Here is a 15,209-nt window from a genome sequence, read left to right as displayed (position 1 = left end):
AGATGTTCAATCAGGTTCAAGTCTGGGCTCTGGCTGGGCCACTCAAGGACATTCACAGAGTTGTCCTGAAGCCACTCCTTTGATATCTTGGCTGTGTGCTTAGGGTCGTTGTCCTGCTGAAAGATGAACCGTCGCCCCAGTCTGAGGTCAAGAGCACTCTGGAGCAGGTTTTCATCCAGGATGTCTCAGAACATTGCTGCAGTCATCTTTGCCTTTATCCTGACTAGTCTCCCAGTTCCTGCCGCTGAAGAACATCCCCACAACATGATGCTGCCACCACCATGCTTCACTGTAGGGATGGTATTGGCCTGGTGATGAGCGGTGCCTGATTTCTTCCAAACGTGACTCCTGGCATTCACACCAAAGAGTTCAATCTTTGTCTCATCAGACCAGAAAATGTTGTTTCTCATGGTCTGAGAGTCCTTCAGGTACCTTTTGGCAAACTCCAGGAGGGCTGCCATGTGCCTTTTACTAAGGAGTGGCTTCCGTCTGGCCACTCTACCATACAGGCCTGTTTGGTGGATTGCTTCAGAGATGGTTGTCCTTCCGGAAGGTTCTCCTTTCTCCACAGAGGACCTCTGGAGCTCTGACAGAGTGACCATCGGGTTCTTGGTCACCTCCCTGACTAAGGCCCTTCTCCCCCGATCGCTCAGTTTAGATGGCCGGCCAGCTCTAGGAAGAGTCCTGGTGGTTTCTAACTTCTTCCACTTATGGATGATGGAGGCCACTGTGCTCATTGGGACCTTCAAAGCAGCAGAAATTTTTCTGTAACCTTCCCCAGATTTATGCCTCAAGACAATCCTGTGTCGGAGGTCTACAGACAATTCCTTTGACTTCATGCTTGGTTTGTGCTCTGGCATGAACTGTCAATTGTGGGACCTTCTATAGACAGATGTGTGCCTTTCCAAATCATGTCCAATCAACTGAATTTACCACAGGTGGACTCCAATGAAGCTGCAGAAACATCTCAAGGATGATCAGGGGAAACAGGATGCACCTGAGCTCAATTTGGAGCTTCATGGCAAAGGCTGTGAATACTTATGTACATGTGCTTTCTCAATTTTTTTATTTTTAATAAATTTGCAAAAAACTCAAGTAAACTTTTTTCATGTTGCCATTATGGGGTGTTGGGTGTAGAATTCTGAGGAAAAAAATTAATTTAATCCATTTTGGAATAAGGCTGTAACATAACAAAATGTGGAAAAAATGATGCGCTGTGAATACTTTCTGAATGCACTGTATATATATAGACATCCATCCATTATCCAACACGCTGTATCCTAACTACAGGGTCACAGGGGTCTGCTGGAGCCAATCCCAGACAACACAGGGCAAAAAGGCTATTATTAATTTATATATATATATATATATATATATATATATATATATATATATATATATATGATGTGCTGTAAATACTTTCCGGATGCACTGTGTGTCCTTTTTGTAGCCTGGAGACCAAAACTGCACCCAGTACTCCAGATGAGGCCTCACCGGTGTGTTATAAAGGTTGAGCAGAACCTTCTGTGATTTGTACTCCATACATCAAGGCGCTTTATAACCTGACATTCTGTTAGCCTTTGTAATAAAAGATGCTATATAACGCCTGACCTAACACAGATTGGACACGGGAAGCACATGTAAAATAAATACATTTTTATTTTTCTTCAACTGGAGGACACGTCTTCCCAGTGAACCCCCAGCCACAACACAGTCCCAAGCACACAATAAACACAAATACTCTCTTTTCCTCCTTGGCACCACCACTCCAAGCAACCATGTCCTCCTCCACCCGACTCTGGCCCGAGTGGTGGTCGCTGGCTCCATTTATAGTTCACCCGGAAGTGCTCCAGGTGCTTGATCCCCAATTTCCGGCTGCACTTCCGGGTGTGATGAATTTGTTGCCCATACGGGCTCAGGAGTTCCAAGCACAGCGTCCCCTGGTGGTGCCCGTGGAACCCAACAGGGCTGCACCCAACTTCAATTCCCAGGATGTCCTGTGGGAACCCGTGGCACTGCTCCACCCCAGGGAGGCGGCCATCTAGCGTCCAGGGGGAGGTATTGCAGTGTCCATGGCTGCTCCCCCTGAATATAGTGTGCAGGGGCGTCCCGGCTGGGTAAGGACACCAACTGCCTGTCGCACCTTCTTAATGGCTTCTAAACACTTTTGGGAAGTTGATAGCTTAGAGTCCACTATGACTCCTAAATCCTTCTCATAAGGTTTACTCTCAATTTTCCGACCACCCATTGTGTATTCAAACCTAACATTTTTACTTCCTATGTGTAATACTTTACATTTACTGACATTAAATTTCATCTGCCCAAGCCTGTATGCTATCCAAGTCCTTCTCTAATGATATAACGGATTCCAAATTATCTGCTAATCCACTTATCTTGGTATCATCTGCAAACTTAAACCAGCTTGTTACTTATATTCCTATCTAAATCATTTATACTTATTAAAAATAGCAGCTGCCCTAACACTGACCCCTGCTGGTCAGTTCTGATGAGGTTCCTCACACCATCACCCTCTGCTTCCTGTGTCTGAGCCAATTCTACACCCATCTACAAACGTCACCCTAAACTCCGACTTCTTTTAATTTGATGCCAAGCCTTTCATGTGGCACCTTATCAAATGCTTTCTGAATTAATTAAAAAAGATCCAGTTGAATTATTTTCACTGAATACTAAATTGTTTACTTGAGGAGACTAGTGTCAATAATAATGAAGAGAGTAATTCTATTGAGTCAATGCTATCTTCTAAATACACATGAGGACAAGATTACAAAAGCTAAACGCTCATTTATTTCTTGGATAATATTTATGAGTTAATTTCTGTCAAACTCTTCCTTTATTGCTGTTATATTCTTGTTCATTTGTTTTGTCTTTAACTGCCTGCTAAATCTTCAGTCATTTCTCAAGACCTGTGTGTGTAAGAACTGTGGCACTGCTCTGCACATCATCTCCTAGGCCTGGGTGATGGAGGCATATCCATCAGGGGGCGTTAGCTCTACAAACAGAGCAGGGACGATGGGGAATGTGTTCATTCTGCTGACCGCACCACCTTAAAGTGACATAATAACAAGAACAAAACCCAATCACAATAAATCATCATCTTATACTTAATCATTCAGCATAATTAATGTGTTCTGGCAGGAAAACCCCATTGAGTATCCAACAGAATGAAAAGCAGGCGCTGCAGTAAAAACACTCGCTTTCTCTCTGGTGCTTCATCTGCGATCTGCTCCCATGCAGACATTTGGAAGGTGGAAAGTAATGGGAGGGCAGCAAATCAAAAGTCGCAGGGTTGAACAAAAAACAGTGGTGGTGCTCCATCAATTGTGGGTCTAGAAGCGAGTATGTGGTACCATTTGTTATAAGTTTACAATATTTTGGAGCAATAAATAAATTTGTTTAACTAAGAACATCTCACACACTCACACACACACAATGTTTGGTAGAAATCTCTGGAAACAAAGACCTCACTCAGTATTTCTTATGACACAGCCTCAGAAATGTTAAGGCGGATAACAGAAAATATAAAAAGCAATAGAAGATAATGTGTAATAAAAATGAAAAGCAAGAAACGTAACAAAATTAGAACAATATATGGCACATAAAAAAATGTTATCATCAACCTGTAATGAATGCAAACCACATGGAATCCAGAGAGCGCAGTTACATAATGAGTACCGAATGACCTCCATGACTGCCTACATCACCATATCTGGACCTGAAAGGCTCCTGGGGTCAGCTCTTCTACATTTGGTTTCTACTTCTATTACACCTGCTGCTGTGATTTCTATGCCTGCCCACTCTGCTTCTTCAACATCAAGTCTGCTGTGTCCACACTTGTATCAATGTTGCCCCCACATCCACCATTTACTCTTCATCTCTATAAGTGGCGATCTCTATCATTTCTCTCTCTCCCTATTTTGTGCATTTACCTCCCTAACTTGAGGGCTTTCTCTAATATTTTGAGATGTCTGAATCATAGAACCACAACTGGCTGTTTGCAGACTGTACTCATTGGTGTTTTGTTCCATTTTGCTTCTTTTTCATGGATTAGAGAAGCCACATTCAGCTGGCAGCTCAACCACTCAGGCTCTGTCAGAACGTTTCACTTTAGATGATCAGATCTGCACTCCGAGTCAGACTTGACCAAACCCTAAACGGACCAAATACTTTAAAAAAGGCTTGAGGCCCAGCGTTCACCAAAAGCAAGAAAACGAAAGCATAAAAACCCTTGCTCACAAATAAAGCCTTGATTTAACAGTTCAGTTTCATTTTATTAAACAAAAGTCCAAAATGTAAAATAATAATAAAAATGAAACAAAAAAAAAAATCCAAATAAAAAAAGGCAAAACAAGTTCTAAATATCAAAACAGATTGTTGTCTGAAATCCACAGAAGTAACCTGCAACACAAAGCCAAGAAGTCCAAAATCAAATCAAAAACACAAACCTGGAAAGAGCACCAGGAACACTCCATTTTCTGTTTCCATTGGTAGTTCGCTCATCTATGTTGCTTCTTTGTGTTCCTGGACCTCTTCCTATACGTTACTCCAAAGTGTTTGTTTCTTTTGTGTCAGGTGGTGAAGTTATTGCCAGGGTGCCCCCTCCTCATCATTCTACGGAACTTTTCCAGATTGTCTTTGCAAATCCTATTCTGTACCCTTTTTTGTGTTTCTCTTAACTTTTAAGCTTCTGCCAGAATTCAGAGTTTGTCGTTAGCCATTGTAGATCTTCGGGTGTCATCATGTGATTCTAGGATTACTGCTATTGTACTTTTGTTAAGATTTTGTAATTCCACTTCTTTCAAATAAGCTTTAATTAATGTCACCTCTCTGCATAGATTCTTTACAGTTTGTTTCACCAGGGTGGTGTCTAATTGTGTTGATATTTCCTTACTTTGATTTTGTTTTGTACTGTTACTTCAGAGTTGATTTGTTGTGACGCACAATGCCAGATCCTGTTTTCTCTTAACTCAGGTCCATTATATGTGGTTAGTGTTGTTTTCTCTCAGGTATAGCTTATCAGATGTATTTGTAGTACTTCATGTGGTATGGTTTCATTTCATTTTTGGTCGTTTCCTCTTCTATACACAAGTCCTGGGGCTGCTCTTAAATTTCTTGGACCCCTTAGTCCTCTTATGGTGTCATTTTCCCCTCTTTGGGTTGTTCTCGTTTAGTATGGTTTAGAGCTTTTTTGAGATGGGGTGACCCTCAGTTGGTTTTTCAAATTCTATTTGCTCCTCCTATTAAGCCATTGGGAGTTTATGAAATTTCTTGACAATTTCTGTTGAACTGACATTTTTCTTTTAACTTCATTTACTGTGTGTGTTTTCTGTTTCCATTGGTAGTTCGCTCATCTACATCACTTCCTTTTGTTTTTGGACCTCTTCCTATACGTTACTCCAAAGTGCTTGTTTCTTTTTTGTCAGGTGATAGTTATTTCCAGGGTGCTCTCCCTTAATATTCTAAAGAATGCTTATTAGACTGTCTTTGTATATCCTATTCTGTACCCCTTTTTGTATTTCTGTTATATTTTAAGCTTCTGCCAGAATTTTGAGTTTGTCATTAGCCACAGTAGATCTTCAGGTGTCATCATTTGATTCTACAATTTCTCCTCTTGTGCATTTGTTAAGATTTTGTGATTCCACTTCTTTCAAATAAGCTTTAATAAAATGTCACCTCTCTGCACAGATTCTTTACTTTTCTTCACGGCGTGTTTCACCAGGGTGGTGTCTAATTGTGTTGATATTTCCTTACTTTAAACTTTCTTCTGTGCTGTTACTTTAGAGTTGATGAGTTGTGACATACAATACCAGATCCTGTTTTCCATGAAATCAAGTCCATTATATGTGGTTAGTGTTGCTTTCTCTCAGGTATAGCTGATCAGATTTATTTATAGTACTTTGTGTGGTATGGTTTCATTTTATTTTTGGTCAGTTCCTCTTCTATAAATATATTCACAAAACTGCAGTCTGTCAAATTATGTCCTGTGGCTGCTCTTAAATTTCCTGGACCCTTTAGTCCTCTTATGGTGTCTTTTTCTTCAAGTGGTTTATTCCTTTTTGTGTCAGGGTGACTCTCAGTTGATTTTTACATTCCGAGGTGTTTCCTCTTATTAAGCCATTGGGGTGGAGCTTCTTATGAAATTTCTGGACTATTTCTGTTGAATTGAAATTTTTCTTGTAACTTTCAGTCTACTATATCTCCAGTCCTTCTGCTATAACGTTTCACTTTAAAGATGGTACTGTTTGAAGATCTGTAACTTCTTAGGTTATTCCAGTTCTCATTGATAATCATCTTGATTGTAGTCATTTGAAATGTAGTGTTTATTCCCAAATTTCCTTACAAATGTTTCTATTTTTTACTCAGTTTTGCTGCATCATGTGGTGTCCCTTTTCTTCTCATACTCCCAGGTCTTTTGCTTTATGTTCACACATCTACTGGGTCTGGCATTTTTATCATGTGTCTGTCACCAAACAGAAAGGAGAGATAGTAATTTTTCTGGACTTGATTTTTTTCCCCCCTGTTTATTTTGGGAAAAGAAAAAATGGCCATCCAGATGGACACCATATTAGATGTCTTGTGTTCTGTACCTGATGATTTTGCACTATCACAGACACCATAAGGGGTGGTGCATTGGCGCAACTCTCTGTAAGGAGACCAGGGTTTACATCCCAGGACCTCCCAGCATGGAGTCTGTATGTTCTCCCTGTGTCTGTGTGGGTTTACACCGGTATCCTACCACATTCCAAAGACATACAGGTGAGGTGAATTGGCGATCCTATATTGGCCTTAGTGAGTGGTTGAGGTGGATGTATGTGCATGTATGTGTTCACCCTCCAATGGACTGGTGTCCTGTCCAGGGTTTGTTCCCACTTTGAGCCATATGCTGGCTGGGATAGGCTCTAGCAGACCCCCACAACCTTATTCAGGAATAAGCCAGTTAGAAAATAACTGACTGACTACCACCATAATCAAGTATAGTGCAGAGGCAGAGTGTGCTCATCTTTCTATCCTGCAGCTAGCCAGTATGATGGATCCTTTTCACACTGTGAGAGAAGACTCACAGTATGAGACGATTTAGTGGAGACCTCACACAATAAAGCCTATCCTGTAAAGATCTGGAATTAGGAGAGTTACTTTGAACTCCTCCTCGTCTTCACCCTCTAGCCTACGACTTCAGACCTTATCTTAATGGTGAATTCTTTTGTGTCTCCGAAGATGGCTGCTGTCAGAGAATTGTTTCCCACATTCAGAACAAGAATATGGCTTCTCACCAGTGTGAATTCTTATGTGGGTCTTAAGAGTGGCCCTTTGTGTAAACTGCTTGCCACATTCAGAACAGCAGTACCGTTTTTCTCCCGTGTGAATTCTTTTGTGTCTCCGAAAACGGCTACTGTCTGAGAATCTTTTCCCACAATCAGAGCAGGAATATGGCTTCTCTCCGGTGTGAACTCTTATGTGGGTCTGAAGAGTGGCCATTTGGGAAAACCGTTTACCACAGGTAGAACAGCAATGTGGTTTCTCCACTACATGAATTTTTAAGTGAGTTCGTAGACTACTCTTATAAGAGAATTGTTTCCCACATTCATTACAGCTGTATGGCTTCTCTCCACTATGACTTTGCTTGTGGATCTGAAGACTGCTCATTTGTGTAAATTGCTTGCCACATTCATTACAGCTAAATGGTTTCTCTCCAGTATGGATTCTTGTGTGACTCTGAAGGTGACTTAGTTGTGAAAACAATTTACCGCATTCTGAACAACAATATGGCCTTTCTCCTGTGTGAGTCCTTGTGTGCTTTTGTAGACTCCTTAATTGAACAAATTGTTTGCCACATTCCGGACAACTATATGGCTTTTCTCCAGTGTGAATTCTTGCGTGCGTCTGAAGATAGGCAATTCGTGAGTAACGTTTGCCACATTCTGAACAACAATAAGGTTTCTCTCCATTGTGAATTCTAGAGTGTCTTCGAAGAGTACTTCGGTCACGGAATGGTTTGCCACATTCAGAACAGCAGTAGGGTTTCTCTCCTGTATGAACTCTTATGTGGTACTGAAAATGGCTCATTAATAAAAACTGTTTACCACATTCTGAACAACAGAAACGTTTCTCTTTCGGGGTTAATTTCTCTCCCGTGTGAATTTTTCTGTGTCTCTGAAAATGGCTCCGGTCTGAGAATCGCTTTCCACAATCTGAACAAGAATATGGCTTCTCTCCAGTGTGAATCCTTATGTGGGTCTTAAGGGTCACCATCTTTGAGAACCGTTTACCACAGTCCAAACAGCAATACGGCTTCTCTCCAGTGTGAATTCTTGTGTGACACTGAAGATTTCTTAAATTGCAAAATCGCTTGCCACATTCAGGACAGCAATGAGGTTTGTCTCCTGTATGAAATTTAAGAGGAAAAAAAAAAGCTTATTTTCTAGCCAATTATTCGCTTTAAGTCACACTATGTAAAGTCTTGTTGAAATTACGGATGAGGTTTTAAAAGCATAAGTAGTTGTAAAAATAAAGTTAACTATAAAACGACTTCCAACCACATACTCACCACATGACCACAATCTCTGGAGCGAAAATGTTTAAACAGAAAAATAAAAATTAGAATTAGATCATGTGTAAAAACCAAAATTTTATTAGTCATTTTTTCTCAACCTTACTAAGGAACCGCATTATTATTTTGCCAAATTCATACAAATTATGTTGCTCAAATTTTGTGTTTCCCTTTAAAGGGGTTAAAAAAAAGTGATACTTTTCAGTTACAACAATTACGGTTGTATTCCAGGGCTACAGGGGATCAGTTATAAGGAAAGATTAAAAAAGATGAGCCTTTTCAATTTAAGCACAAGAAGAATAAGATTAAGAGAAGACATGAATGAAGTGTTTAAAATTATGAAGAGAATTAGTCCAGTGAATCAAGGCTATAATTTTAAAATGAGTTCATCAAGAATATGGGGACACAGTTGGACACTTAAGAGTAAATTTCACACAAATATTAGGAAGTTTTTCACTTCACAGAGAACCACAGACATTTTGAAAAAGTGATTGAGTAGTGTGGCAAGAGCAAGTCAAATAAAATTATTGTATATGTGGTTATTCACTGTATGGAACCTTTTAAAAATTAAATTAACAAACATTTCTTTCTGGAACCTTCATGTGGCTGGGTCTTTTGACAACCAAAAAATGGTTCCCTCATGGTATCACTCTGTAGAACCACTCTGGCACCTTTACTTTTAAGATTGTGTGTACAAATAGGTAAATTGAAACCATTACAAATAAAAGCATATCATAAAAGAAAGTGTCTGCTCCGATTTGAACTCTGCTATTGTGCAGCAATCAATTAAGCTTTCTAAGCTCTGCGCCGTAATGATCTATTCAAATGGTCTTGCTTCATACTGGGAAGGGGGTAGAGGGCAATACTTGGTTGATTGCCTTACATATTGAACCATTATTTATTCTTTACTAACCGTTTCCTGAGGCTGCCCCCACGTAGTAGTGAAACAGTACAAACCTTAAAAATCAATAAACAAACAATTATCGCTAGCTAAGTGACGCAGGCAAAATACACTCCAAAACGCAGAGGTAGACCGACTCAAACGGAAGCAGGCACGAGCCCAGCTCCAACTTCTGACATCACTCTTCCTCCTCCCCTCGGCCCCGCAGCCTCTGTCTTGGATTACCGCAAATATGTCACTCCTGCAAGTGAACTATGATACTTAGCGCAATCAGAGCAGTCACAAAATCAACCAGAATGTTCAAACAAATTCTAGAAAAAAGTCAGATCTAAAGCTGTTAAGTAGTTCTTTCGTCCGCTAGCTAAGCGGAGGTAAGGTACACTCCCCAAGGCTGCCGCGTGAGTGAGGAGAGTTCCGTCCCCCTACACTTAGCCAGATGAGTTTCTCTCAGATTTGCGCAAATAAATCGGTACTGTAAGTGAACTGTGATACTTAGCGTGATGAGAGAAGTCACAAAATCAATCGGAATGTTCAAGCAAATCATAGGGAAAAAAAGAAAAAAAAAAACATGTAAATACGTTAAGTAGTTCTCTCATTTGCTAGCTAAGTGGAAGTAAGATACACCCCAAAGCTGGTGCTCGACTGTGGTCTCTCTCAGATTCACACAAATATATCGCTCCTGCAAGTGAACTATGATACTCAGTGTGATGAGGGAGGTCACAAAATCAACAGGTAATGTTCAAGCACAATACAGAAAAAAAAAAAATCTGATCTAAATCCGTTAAGTGGTTTTCTCATGAAAAGCAGACAGCCAGCTACTGGATTTTTTTATTTATGTATTTAATATATATAAAAATATAAATATATAAATAAATTTATATTTAAATATATATTTTTATATATATACACACACATACATATACACACAGTGGTGTGAAAAACTATTTGCCCCCTTCCTGATTTCTTATTCTTTTGCATGTTTGTCACACAAAATGTTTCTGATCATCAAACACATTTAACCATTAGTCAAATATAACACAAGTAAACACAAAATGCAGTTTTTAAATGATGTTTTTTATTATTTAGGGTGAAAAAAATCCAAACCTACATGGCCTTGTGTGAAAAAGTAATTGCCCCTTGTTAAAAATAACCTAACTGTGGTGTATCACACCTGAGTTCAATTTCGTAGCCACCCCAGGCCTGATTACTGCCACACCTGTTTCAATCAAGAAATCACTTAAATAGGAGCTGCCTGACACAGAGAAGTAGACCAAAAGCACCTCAAACGCTAGACATCATGCCAAGATCCAAAGAAATTCAGGAACAAATGAGAACAGAAGTAATTGAGATCTATCAGTCTGGTAAAGGTTATAAAGCCATTTCTAAAGCTTTGCGACTCCAGTGAACCACAGTGAGAGCCATTATCCACAAATGGCAAAAACATGGAACAGTGGTGAACCTTCCCAGGAGTGGCCGGCCGACCAAAATTACCCCAAGAGCGCAGAGACGACTCATCCGAGAGGTCACAAAAGACCCCAGGACAACGTCTAAAGAACTGCAGGCCTCACTTGCCTCAATTAAGGTCCGTGTTCACGACTCCACCATAAGAAAGAGACTGGGCAAAAACGGCCTGCATGGCAGATTTCCAAGACGCAAAACCACTGTTAAGCAAAAGAACATTAGGGCTCGTCTCAATTTTGCTAAGAAACATCTCAATGATTGCCAAGACTTTTGGGAAAATACCTTGTGGACTGATGAGACAAAAGTTAAACTTTTTGGAAGGCAAATGTCCCGTTACATCTGGCGTAAAAGGAACACAGCATTTCAGAAAAAGAACATCATACCAACAGTAAAATATGGTGGTGGTAGTGTGATGGTCTGGGGTGGTTTTGCTGCTTCAGGACCTGGAAGGCTTGCTGTGATAGATGGAACCATGAATTCTACTGTCTACCAAAAAATCCTGAAGGAGAATGTCCGCCATCTGTTCGTCAACTCAAGCTGAAGCGATCTTGGGTGCTGCAACAGGACAATGACCCAAAACACACCAGCAAATCCACCTCTGAATGGCTGAAGAAAAACAAAATGAAGACTTTGGAGTGGCCTAGTCAAAGTCCTGACCTGAATCCAATTGAGATGCTATGGCATGACCTTAAAAAGGCGGTTCATGCTAGAAAACCCTCAAATAAAGCTGAATTACAACAATTCTGCAAAGATGAGTGGGCCAAAATTCCTTCAGAGCGCTGTAAAAGACTCATTGCAAGTTATCGCAAACGCTTGATTGCAGTTATTGCTGCTAAGGGTGGCCCAACCGGTTATTAGGTTCAGGGGGCAATTACTTTTTCACACAGGGCCATGTAGGTTTGGATTTTTTTCCTCCCTAAATAATAAAAACCATCATTTAAAAACTGCATTCTGTGTTTACTTGTGTTATATTTGACTAATGGTTAAATGTGTTTGATGATCAGAAACATTTTGTGTGACAAACATGCAAAAGAAGAAGAAATCAGGAAGGGGGCAAATAGTTTTTCACACCACTGTGTGTATGTGTGTGTGTGTATATATATACACACACACACACACACACACACACACACGGGAGCTGCTGTTGCTGTGGAGGTGCGTGTTCTGCTTGTTGTGCTGTGTGTCGTTCATTTAAAAACCTGTGCAGCAGCTGTCCTTTCGTCTCACTGCCTTGTCTCGTGGGACGTTACATGATTTTCTTGGAGACACTTTATCGTGGAATGTTAAAGTGTCTCAGAGAAAATCACATATCTCCTTCCAAGTTTTTTTTATAATAGATATATATTGATATAAAAGAGAGAGAGAGAGAGAGAGAGACAGGCACTGTAATCCTGGTTAAGATATTGCCCAAATATCAAAGTTCAGGAGGCACCAAGTCACAACCCAGTAACAACAAGAATCGTCACACTGCAATAACAACAGCAGAAAGATGGACTGCTCCAAAAACTCCATGCATTTTAGTCATTCAAATCTAAATACGTTTTAACAGCCTAAGTTCTGTCAGTGCACAGGATTTGTTCAGTAAGATGTCATGCAAGCCGATCAGTCTCCTCTGTTGTCTAAACAAAGAACACATTTCTTAAAAGATATGGTTGGTCCAAGCGTAGGGCAAGGAGGCTAAATGAAGTTCTCAAAGAGCAGAAGAGTTTTAGGCAGAAAGTCTTGCTCATTATTCCAGCTAAGGTCCAGGTCCACCATTGCTTCTTAGCAGTTGGGTCATTTTACCATTGAGCTGGTGGACCCATCTATGGACAGAACATCGGGTGCTTTGTTTATATTGAGTCCACCCTGAACAGTCTCGTATAATTTATTTATTTTCATTTCTTAGAAAAGCCCTTTACCTGACTGATTATTTTCTTTACAGACACAGCCACCGTGGATGTTTGACAACAGTCTCATCAAGATCATTTTTGTTTTCCTTAAACTTGTGAAGCAAGATGTGGCTTGCCAAGAGTATTTTAGGTGTTTGAGGGGAGAGGAGGCGATAAAACAGTTCTTTCAGTATATTGAATTAAATTCTTGCTGCAACAGGGATTAAAAAAAAACAAATAAAAAATACAGATATGCTAAAATTAGAAAGCGTGAAAAAACATGTAAACTTGCATACAAATCTGTTCATGCAAAAATAAATGTGATTTCCAGTCAGTGTATTAGGGCCGTCAGGGTTACATGCATTGACTTGTAAGTGAAGTGTGTAATGGGGACAGCCTACCCATTCATGACTATTACCCAGAGTGCTGTGTGGTTTAACCTGATTGGTAAACCGAAATAAACAAGAAGAAAGTGAGCAGACATACTGTTATTTGTACAAGATTCAATAGAGGCGAATACCCGCTTTATAAATGAGTAACAAAGCATTAGAGAGGAGACATGTCTATGCGCACAATTAATCAAGAACACATTTGTTGTTTGTTTAAAAAGAACATAGAGGAAAGGTGTTATGGGAGTGTGTGTGGCTCATATGCCACAAGCAAATATTTCTAGGTGTTCTAATGAAAAAAAAATTAAAGGTGGTGAAATCCCATAATAAGCCTACCATTGCCATTAGATCAGATTTTCGCCACAATTAGTGATTATTTAACTCCTCTTCTTCTTCTTTCGGATCCTCTTGTTAGGGGTTGCCACAGCAGATCATCTTCTTCCATATCTTTCTGTCCTCTGTATCTTGCTTGGTTACACCAATCGCCTGCATGTCCTCTCTCACCAAATCCATAAACCTTCTCTTAGGCCTTCCTCTTCCCTGGCTGTTCTATCCTTAACATCCTTCTACCGATATACTCAGCATCTCTCCTCTGCAGATGTCCAAACCAATGCAATCTCGCCTCTCTGACTTTGTCTCCCAACCATCCAACCTGATCTGACCCTCTAATGTACTCAATTCTAATCCTATCCATCCTCGTCACACCCAATGCAAATCTTACCATCTTTAACTCTGCCACCTCCAGCTCTGTCTTCTGCTTTCTGGTTAGTGCCACCGCCCCCAACCCATATACCACAGCTGGTCTCACTACCATTCTGTAGACCTTCCCTTTTACTCTTGCTGATACCCGTCTGTCACAAATTACTCCTGACACTCTTCTCCACCCATTCCACCCTGCTTGCACTCTCTTTTTCACCGCTTTTCCACAATCCCCATTAATCTGTACTGTTGATCCCAAGTATTTAAACTCCTCCACCTTCACCAACTCTACGCCCTGCATCCTTACCATTCCACTGACCTCCCTCTCATTCACACACATATTTTCTGTCTTGTTCCTACTGACCTTCATTCCTCTCCTCTCTAAAGCATATCTCTACCTGCTCACTACTATCGCTACAGATCACAATGTCATCAGCAAACATCATAGTCCACGGGGACTCCTGTCTAATCTCGTCTGTCAACCTGTCCATCACCATTGCAAATAAGAAAGGGCTCAGAGATGACCCCTGATGTAATCCCACCTCCACGTTGAATGCATCCGTCACTCCTACCGCAGACCTCACCACTGTCGCACTTTGCTCGTACATATGCTGTACAACTCTTACGTACTTCTTTGCCACTCCCGACTTCCTCACACAGTACCACAGCTCCTCTCAGTCACCCTGTCATTTGCTTTCTCCAGGTCCACAAAGACACAATGTAACTCCTTCTGGCCTTCTCTAAACTTCTCCATCAACATCCTCAGAGCAAACATCGCATCTGTGGTGCTCTTTTTTGGCATGAAACCATACTGCTGCTCACTAATCATCACCTCACTTCTTAACCTAGCTTCAACTACTCTTTCCCATAACTTCATGCTGTGGCTCATCAGTTTTATTCCCCTGTAGTTACTGCTGTACTGCACATCCCCCTTATTCTTAAATATCGGCACCAGTACACTTCTTGTCCACTCCTCAGGCATCCTCTCACTTTACAAGATTCCATTAAACAATCTGGTTAAAAACTCCACAGCCATCTCTCCTAAAAACCTCCATGCTTCCATAGGTATGTCATCTGGACCAACAGCCAACGTGACTGTTTAACTCTATTCCAGTTATTTTGATCTAATGCTCTTCACTAACTACAAGCTTATAGTGCTAGCACAGATCTATAAATATATATGCTTTAGAAGTAAATTATTCAAAAAAAAAAAAAACATTTACACACACACAAATCAGGTTAAACACAGAGCAAAAGAAAATTAACTTCAATTATTAACAAGAAGCTCGTGGCCTTGAGATATGGCCAGAGAGCAACAGAGG

General features: G+C 40.5%; 2 protein-coding genes across 4 annotated transcripts in view; both read right to left on the bottom strand.

The window, feature by feature from the left end:
* Nucleotides 1-15,209, bottom strand: part of LOC120533250 (oocyte zinc finger protein XlCOF6-like) — a 58,773-nt gene that overhangs the window by 35,112 nt on the left and 8,452 nt on the right. For 2 of the 3 annotated variants that reach the window (XM_039760037.1, XM_039760039.1), the window contains exon 1: nt 4,464-5,716. The exons of the other annotated variant lie outside the window; for it this stretch is intronic. The gene's annotated coding sequence lies outside the window, so the exon portion shown is untranslated. Of the gene's footprint in view, nt 1-4,463; nt 5,717-15,209 lie in introns of those variants that run through there. 3 annotated transcript variants of the gene reach the window in all.
* LOC120533369 (zinc finger protein 721-like) overlaps nt 5,810-15,209 on the bottom strand; it is a 68,430-nt gene continuing 59,030 nt past the window's right edge. The window contains exon 6 of the mRNA XM_039760222.1: nt 5,810-8,347. Coding sequence (XP_039616156.1) covers nt 7,204-8,347 — 1,144 coding nt within the window. The 3' untranslated portion in view covers nt 5,810-7,203. The remainder of the gene's footprint in view (nt 8,348-15,209) is intronic.

Source organism: Polypterus senegalus, chromosome 8, assembly GCF_016835505.1.
Source record: "Polypterus senegalus isolate Bchr_013 chromosome 8, ASM1683550v1, whole genome shotgun sequence".
Taxonomy (NCBI): domain Eukaryota; kingdom Metazoa; phylum Chordata; class Cladistia; order Polypteriformes; family Polypteridae; genus Polypterus; species Polypterus senegalus.
This window is presented reverse-complemented; position numbering and strand designations above follow the sequence as displayed.